Source organism: Danio aesculapii, chromosome 20, assembly GCF_903798145.1.
Source record: "Danio aesculapii chromosome 20, fDanAes4.1, whole genome shotgun sequence".
In the NCBI taxonomy this organism is placed as follows: domain Eukaryota; kingdom Metazoa; phylum Chordata; class Actinopteri; order Cypriniformes; family Danionidae; genus Danio; species Danio aesculapii.
Genome location: NC_079454.1, coordinates 40,565,871 through 40,575,454, shown reverse-complemented (window position 1 = coordinate 40,575,454; position 9,584 = coordinate 40,565,871). Strand labels below are relative to the sequence as shown.

The following is a 9,584-nucleotide window of genomic DNA, read 5'->3' as shown; positions in this document are numbered from 1 at the left end:
TTGGTTAGTAAGTTATTTTATTTATTTATTTATTTATTTATTTATTTATTACATTTATTTAGTTAGTTGGTTGGCTAGATAGTTATTTATTTTATTTATTATTTATGTATTATTTAATTTTATTTTGTTATTTGGTTGGTTAGTAAAGTATTTATTTATTTATTTATTTATTTACTTATTTATTTATATATGTATGTACAGTATGTATTTATTACATTTATTTAGTTAGTTGGTTGGCTAGATAGTTATTTATTTTATTTATTTATTCAGAAAAAGGTAATTGATCAAAACAACAGATGTTTTCATTTGGTGTGATTCATAATCATGGTTATTCCACCAAATATTGACTTCTTTACTCTTAAGAGATTGAAACATTGGTGTTGTTTTGTCTAAAAATAAAACATCTGAAAACAAGTCACCTTTTTTGATCATTTAAAAATTCTAAATGACAGCAATTTTACTTGGAACATTAAGAATAAACCTTATCAGTACACATAATAAAACAAAAATGATGTTTTTCTCAAACACAATCCAGAGAAAGTGCCCTCTTGAATTTAGATGATGTTTGATCCTAAAATACTGTACAAACACAGTGATACATTAAAACTACCTGCATATAATCTGTATGGGATTTTTTTTTTTACATAAAACTGTGGCCCAGTGGTTGGCACTGTCACCTCACAGCAAGAAGGTCACTGGTTTGAGTCCCAGCAGTTAGCATTTCTGTGTGGAGTTTGCATGTTCTCCCCATGTTGGTGTGGGTGTCCTCCGGGTGCTCCGGTTTCCCCCACAATCCAAAGACATGCGCTAGGTGAATTGAATAAACTTAGTTTATTCAATTAGCCATAGTGTGCGTATGTAAATGAGTGTGTATGGATGTTTCCAAGTACTTTCCAAGTACTGCAGATGGAAGGGCCTCTGTTGTGTAAAACATATGAAAAAAATAGTAATTGAGTAAATACTCAAGTTTTTTTGAACCGTACCATAGTAAAGTACCTGATTAAATCTGTTGTGGTAATTCTACAGTTCGTATGGTATCACAACAACTATGTTTATATAAACAAATGACCCAACACTGTAAGTTTCTGCGATATTATACAACAATACACCTCAGTTTACTGTAGTAAAGTGTTTATTACAGTTTATCAGTTTACTTGAGTTATTGGTGTAGGCTATGCTGCAACAATTGTTTGCAAAAATAGTTGTCAATACTACAGGTTATTATATACAGCATAATACACTTTATGTATTACTTTATATATTACTGTATGGTTCGGAAACATTGTAGTATTTACTATAAATTACTGTAGTATTTTTAATATGGGAAGTCTTTACCGGAGAAATGCTGCCCTCTGGTGCCACTTCATATTAAGCCGCAGCATGTTCTTCATCTACTCACACGTTTTTTAAGACTTATAATTGCCAGATTTAAAATATTTTAAGCACTAATTTCTATTAATTACAAACCATTCAGAATAAAAGGGATACTGTATACATATACACATATATCTATATTAGATCAAAACTACTTTTGCAAATCAGCGTAAGGGACGTCATCCACATATGACCAATCACAGCATTGCGTTCGTCAGGTCATCAAAACACGGAAGTAAACACTTGTCATACACATGTTTTGCGCTAAAATGTAGGTTTAGCTGGGCAGTTCTTTGATGTGTTCAGTATAATTGTGTTTTTATCGTTGTTTTCGTCTTTGTCAGTAACGGTATGAGCTGTTTACCATAAGCAAAAGACGTTATTTATTGTGAATGGGTTGTTCGTGGACTTTAGCTTGAGTTCTGCAAATGACCCAGGCGCGATTTCTCCACACATTGAGTTAGTAGAGTAACCTTATGAAGTCGTTTAAGTCTCCGGGACGTCATGGATATGCGGTGGAGATTTCACCTTTTCTGCCTTCTATGATGGCCTGTGCTGCCTCTCAGTATTATGGAATAGCAGGTAGGCTAATATTAGTAGGACAAATGAAGAATAAAATCAAACTGTGATTTTGACAAACTTGTTTCATGTCATTTTAGGATGTGGGACACTTTTTGTGCTGGAGCAACGGGAGGCAGATGTTTCACTTGTTAAGAGGTAATTTGAAAGTATGAAAACAATACACGTGAAATACAGTTTTTGTACATTTGAAAGTGGGATGGTTATTTAGATTTATTTTAGTTTTTTTTCCCTGATCAGAAAATAATTACTATAATACAATAAGTGTGTTTTAGCACTAGTTAATTTACCAAAAACAAAAAGTCTTGTGAAGCATATTAAGAACAGGAAACCTTTGATGACATACTAAAAGTTTATATCTGAAGAGTTAAGATGCAAAAACCTCTAAGTGCCTTATGAAATTTCCATTGAAAATGAACATTTTTCTCAGCCTCCTTTGTTATTTCACTTTAAAGACCAGGAAAAGGACTTATTCTTTGCCATAAAAGTGATATTACTGAACACACACACACACACACACACACACACACACACACACACACACACACACACACACATAACGCCTGATAACTCTTCATTTAATTGTAACAGTGCTGTCACACTTTGCAGTTATCCTTTAAACCTATTTCACCTATTTGTCATCATTCAATTTGCTTGAAATATGGTCAAATTGATTATGGTTAATTATCACTTTATATATCCAAAAGGGTTAGTTCACCCAAAATTGAAAAATAGCTCATAATGTACTCATTTTTAATAAAGAATTTAATTTAAAGGGTTTAATAAAGAAAATTTCTTTTCATCACATTGGTCAAGCTTACCCCCATGAACCAGCTATATATATATATCTTCTTTTATGTTTAATAATTATATTTTATGGTACCTGGCATTCAGCGTTTTTGTGCATTAGCCTGTTTATTGGTGACAGGCAAACCCACTTAAAGTGCATTCCTGCTCCCTACTGGACATAAGTGTGTATCGTAACCCGTGACGAATAGTGACATCTGTTAAATAACAAACATAAATAACTAATATTAAATAAATATATTTTATTCTCAAAAATTACTTATGCAACTTTATATTTATTAAACCCATAGCTTTCCAAAAATGTAATTGCGTAATAAACCTTTATAATTTGCTGGAGCATTCTTAGCATCATCGTTTTATATATTTTAATATTTAGCATAATCTATTTTCATTATTCAACAGATAAATAATTCTTCTATTAATCGGATTATTTCTATTTCATAAGCTTATTAATTATTATTTATATGATAAATAATGATCTCGTCATTTAAACTTAAATGACTTTTAAGAATATGCACATGCCCATACACATGAAATCACTTGCATGTTCACAACCAATTGTATAAGTTTGAGAATTTTCTTTTGTATGTTTGCACGAGTGTTATTTGGGTGTTTATGCACGCATCGAGTTTATATTCATATGCGAGAGTTTTTGGCGCAAATGCATAGATCTAGTTTATATGTATTGTGTTAGTTTATATGATCTAGTTTATATGCGATTGTGTATGTGGGTTTATGCATGCATCAAGTTTTTGTACATACGAAAGTTTCTTATATTGTTCTGAACATCCAATAGTATAGGTGTGTTTATATGGTGTCTCCATATATACACAAAAAGATGCATTAACTAATATACAAAATATACAAAAAAGGGTGTCTCCGTCTCGTGCACGCCCACACGTTAAAATCTGGTTTTTTTTGGTGTTCGTTTTTTGATTAAACGAATAAATGCCTCGTTGTTTCATTTTTGTTTTCTGTTTGTTTTAATTCTCCGTTTTGAGTTAAAAACAGGAACAGATGAGCTTTTGTTTTTTGTGTGCCTACAGAATAAACAGAAATATTGACTGTTTTTCTGGTGTTTCGTAGAATAAAAAGAATAATCAAATGAACGGATGGTACACGAACCCTTAAGGCATCCTAGATGCATATTATTAAACTTTTATTATTACGCAAAACCACCAGTGTACATCAAAAGCTGTTGTAATTGTTGTAAGTTAATTTATTATAAAATAAATTTATTATAAAGGATCTTTTTTATATAATAAATAATGATATAAAAACTTTTTTTTATGATTTTTATAATTTCTTGACTATTGTTTTGTATTTTGTTATGTGAACATTTAAAAGTGACATAAAAGTCTTTATAATTTTTCACTACAGAAAGAGCTTTTTTTACCCCCAGAGATGTGTGAAGCATGTTTTACTATAGATGCATGTGCTGTATTAAACTTGTACTAAAGAAATGTAACACTTGTTGACTGTCTATCGAAGAGACAGAAGAGTTTTATATGATTTAATAATCCCTGGATGGATTCATCAAAAGAAATCATATACACCTTGTGGGCGAGTAAATAATGGGCTATTTGACATTTTTGGTTTTGCTAAACGTTTAATAAGTACAAATCAGAAATAGTATTTTGCTTCATTAATGCGCAAATATGTCTCCCATATTTTGGTGCTTTGTTTTTCCTAATGATTAATTGAAAGAATTTAATACGCTTTATATTATATGTATAAATAAAAGCATTGAGTTGATTGATACAGACTTAAAAATGATAATATATGTAGTCTTTTAACCAGCCACAAAATATGTTTGATAATAATAATCATAGCTGAAAAATAACCAACAATCTATTTGGTTTAAAGACTAATAAAATAAATTGTAACATTGTTTATACAATATGAAAATCAATCTACAAATGTTTCTGTAATTTAAAATTTCAGCTTCCACAAACAGGTTGGAAACATTCAAATGATAAACACAAGTCAGACTTTTAATACTTAGTGCTCTATTGTCTCTCCAATATAGTGGATGTGATTATTTTTTACAGTCCAGCTTACAATGTAAATCATAGCGTGTGGTAGTCAAAGGGGGAAAGTGTAATCAGTAATGCATCGTTAAGTAGAGCTTGAGTGTCCTTTTTTGCCTCATGGACAGTTTTGACTGGAACGATGGTCTTTTCGATGTGACGTGGAGTGAGAACAATGAGCATGTGCTGGTGACCGGAGGAGGTGACGGATCTCTGCAGATCTGGGACACGGCCAACCCGCAAGGTCTTCTGCAGGTGCTGAAAGGCCACACACAAGAGGTCAGTTCACAATCTCCACTTGTACATGAGCATATTAAGTCTCTGTTTTCACTGGTTTGTAATTGATCGTATTTGATTGTAATGCAATGATGTGCACCTTTTTTTAAAGCTGCTTTGAAACAATTATTCATGTTAATAATTATTATTAACATTATTGTGAATAGAGCTATACAAATAAACTTGAATAGAATCGAGCTGGTGTGTTTTCATTTTAAAATGTGTGCCTTTTGCTATGGTTACACCTTGAGGTTTTGACCCAAATTTCAGGCTAGTGTACATTCTGGGCCTATATTTTTTTATAATGAATGCCATAATAATTTGTCTGTTTTATTAATTGTATTTTCCGATGTTTTTTTTTTTTTTTTTTCCGCTTTCTGAGTACTGCAAGAAAGTCAATGGATTTGAACTCAATTTAATACTAAACTTTTTTCTTCTTCTTCTTATTATTATTATACGTTACATATTATATTAGCATTATGTCATTTGTATTATACATTTTTGCATTTATATTATTATTTGTGCTATTTAATAAATGTATGTAGTTTTGTACTGTAATTATTTACTTGGTTAAAGGGATGGTTCACCCAAAAATGAAAATTGTCTCACATTTAAGTGTTTCTAAACTTTTATGAATTTCTTTCATCTGCTGAACAAAAAAGCAAGATATTTTGAACAATGTTGGGGAAAAGCAGCCATTAGTTATGTTTCCATCCAAAGATGCGAATTAAATTTATGGGCAAAATTGGATTATCACATAAAGGTCGGCGAATAAAGCAGTGTTTCCATCCAACGAGTCAAAGCGAACAAAATCGTCACTTCTTGATTAACTGCCACCAAACATCAACAGTAAAAACTGAATTTGATGAGCTAGAAGAAGCTGCGTGAATCTTTTCTTTATTTAATAAATCACTTGCGCCTCAGAAGACAAATGCGACATGCAATAGATGCGTGATGGCGTTTGAAGGCGTGAGACGTAGAACACAGGCGCTCTTGATTCTGGAGGTAATCAATAATATAATAACACTAATACTGAGATGGTGTTTTAGAATGACCAAAACAACCTTTCAAATGTTTTACAATATTCTCAGCCTGCTGATTTGTCCATTCACACACATTTTAATCATCACATGATCTCTTATAACAAAATCACATGACTTTTTTTAGTGTGGATGCTGGAATTTGTGGTTTATGCGCATCTTATCGAATACAAAGTTTATCCTACTCAGTTATGCGTGCACATTTTTTATACACATTTTCAGAACTTATGTGCATCATGGCTTTCTAGCAACCATTTTTTATGCGCATGTTTAAAATGCGCATAAAAATTGGTGGATGGAAACATAGCTAATGACATCCATAGTAATAAAAAATACTATGAAAGTCAATGGCTATTTTATCCCTTCATTCTTCAGAATATCTTACTTTGTGTTCAGTTGAAGATCCAAAGAAGTTTGGATTAAATAGAGGGTGAGTGGTAACACTTTACAATAAGGTTCATTAGTTAATGCATTTACTAACATGACTTAATCATGAACAACACTTGTACAGCATTTATTAATCATAATTGAACATTTACTAATGCATTATTAACAACCAAGTCCATGCTTGTTAACATTAGTTATGCACCGTGAGTTAACCTGAACTAACAATGAACACCTGTATTTTTATTAACTAACACTAACTAACATTAACAAATACTGTAGTAAATGTATTGTTCATTGTTTGTTTATGTTAGTAAATGCATTAATTAACATTTACTAATGAACCTTATTGTAAAGTGTGAACAGGTGAGTAAATGATGACTAAATTTTGGCTGAATTATCCCTTTAAATTTCTACAGTTTTGTAACATTTAAAGAATTTGCTATCTTAAACATGACTTTTTGTTTCTCATAACTCAATTTAGTGCTAATTATCTATAACAAATGTGATTATAATGTTTTTTAAAATAATTGTTTAATGGCTACAACAAAACTTTTAGCTTCTGGACTGCATTTTCAGTGTAGTGTGAATGGAGATCTTTTCTGAAACATAGTGGAAAAGACAGTACAGACAAGAATAGTTTTCATTTTAGAATGTTGAGTAAAATACTAGAGTAAACGTAAAGCTCTAGCACTTTATAACAATACTCCTCTTTTTATAGGTGTATTCAGTAGACTGGAGTCAAACACGTGCAGAAAACCTGCTAGTATCAGGATCTTGGGACCACACAGCCAAAGTGGTAAGCAGACTTCATTTTTGAGGATGAATATGCGCAGACAATTTTGCTATATTATAATTATAATGTTAATTGCAAATAATAGCATCCAACTGACCATATAATCATGCATTGTTTAAATACCAAATTAAATGTATTTGTGAAGATTTAAAAGGAAACACTCTTTCTATACTACAAGAAATGTATGCAATATTGTAGTTGAATATTCTGATGATAATATTTGTTACGATGTAACATTTCATTTAGCATTTTGTTAGGTATGTTTTTAAATCCTTTATTTATTTAATGATGTTAAAATAAATAGATAAAACATATTTTTTTAGATATAATTAATTCTAATTCGGTCAAAAAAGACTGTGTAAAGGAACATTTAGTCTTTAAAACAATATGAATGTGTGAAAAGCTCAGCTGGTCTATTGACTGATTGGCTGTTGGCATTTTTCTCTCTTGTCTCAACTCTGACAATAATAAGTATTTATTTTCAGCTCTGGGTTTACTTTTAGTCTGCTCCAGCCAATAGCAGAACAGCATCTAATGAGGAGGTGGGGATAAAGATAACGAAGCCTGGTTTATACTCGACATGTCCGCTAGTTCGCTTGAGTGCGCGCGGTGAATGTGATGTCATCGCAGAGTTTGCGGAGGTTCCCTTGGGTGCGCGCGACATGATTTCGGCCAACGGAGTGCATGATTTTTTTTGAGACTCGAGCGAACAGTGCGTGGTGTTGCGTTTGATTTGAGTTGAATATGAAACACTTTGTAGAGATTTTGTCTGAAACGGGTATGACTGTACAGACATCTTTATGATCCGTGATTATAGGGAGACCTATTCTTGCAACAGCCGTGGGAAAGGAGGAAAGTTTTTGTTAAAAAGTTTGGAAAAACCTGAGGGATAAGTTTGTTAAAACCATAAGAGGCCATGGCAAAAGTGGAGACCCAGGTACACAATTACAGAAAATGTTTTTCCACCAGTCATAGGTTTTACACTGATGTATATATTTCAATTTAGAATTTAAAACAAATAGTTACAAAACTATAAGGATGGAACAAATTATTTCTTTGATAACTGGAAAGGAATATTTGAACCTATCGGTTTACAGTATACTGATGCCCTGTTTTTCTAGGCTTTATTAGTGATAATGGTCAGGAATGTTGGACCATTATTGCCTTTTAGCATAACAAGAGGACAGAAACTAGCCAGACAGTTATGTGTGATTGTATTTTTTAGTAAGTGTGCTTTTTTTTTGCTTTTATTCTTGCCATAATAAAAATATATTTTCAGAGCAGCACATGATGTGTTGTCATTAATATTTTAATAAACTATAATAGGTAGAACTGTCTGAGATATGAACAAAAGCAAGTGATGCATCAAAGTTCGATTAAAAAAAAATCTTAAATGTTTATAAAATCCTTTTAAATCATTAAAATAATCTATAAAAACAATAAAAATAATTAGATGATATTAATAATATGATGTAGTTTCGGAAACGTTCTACTTTTGACCACCCTCCTGTCGTTTTAAAGAACATCACAATGATGAACGAGGCAAGTATAAAAGCCTCGTCTGTTTTGCGAGGTGTGCACGCAGTCAGCGGAAGTGCGCGATGTGGCGCCAGGCGAAAGTATAAATCCAGTATAAGGGTCCCATCTGATTGGTCAAACTTTGATAAACAACCAGTGCATAAAATAAATGTAATTCATCACTCGTCTGCAATCACTCGTCTGCGATTCCCCTACTGTGCAATAAATATGTGCAATACTTCTCATACGCACTTGTACACAGCACCTTATATCAAAATACAATGCAATACTTTCTACATTCACACTTGTACACAGCACCTTATAACCTGTAAATTTATAACAATCTGTACATACAACTCAACATCCAGGTTTCTTGACTAATCGCATCTGTTTAATGTTATAATTATTTTTTTTTTCTCATATTTATTTTGTGTTGTCACTTGTCACTTTATGTACACTGGAAGCTTCTGTAGCCAAAACAAATTCCTTGTGTGTGTGAAGCACACTTGGCAATAAAACGGATTCTGATTCTGATCTATATTCTAATATTGTGATGACACATAACAGTAATTGTATGATGTGTTGTGCAGCCTTAAAAGTCCCATGAAGTGCTTTCAAATGTACATTTTTTATTTGATAATTGACATAATCTTAACTGAAAAATGAAGAGAGGGTGGGAGATAGAGTAGCCCCTCCCCGTATTAAAAATTAGCCAATAGCGTGTTGTTTTATCACAGCTCTGCCAGTGAGAGTGGTTGAGCTCAAGCGCATCAAATGAAA

The 9,584-nt window shown here is 32.1% G+C and overlaps 1 protein-coding gene across 1 annotated transcript in view; it reads left to right on the top strand.

Annotated features, from left to right (window-relative positions):
• The first annotated feature begins 1,707 nt into the window (after nt 1-1,707).
• pex7 (peroxisomal biogenesis factor 7) overlaps nt 1,708-9,584 on the top strand; it is a 54,769-nt gene continuing 46,892 nt past the window's right edge. Inside the window, exons 1-4 of the mRNA XM_056445612.1 lie at nt 1,708-1,956; nt 2,034-2,091; nt 4,919-5,069; nt 7,212-7,289. Coding sequence (XP_056301587.1) covers nt 1,851-1,956; nt 2,034-2,091; nt 4,919-5,069; nt 7,212-7,289 — 393 coding nt within the window. The 5' untranslated portion in view covers nt 1,708-1,850. The remainder of the gene's footprint in view (nt 1,957-2,033; nt 2,092-4,918; nt 5,070-7,211; nt 7,290-9,584) is intronic.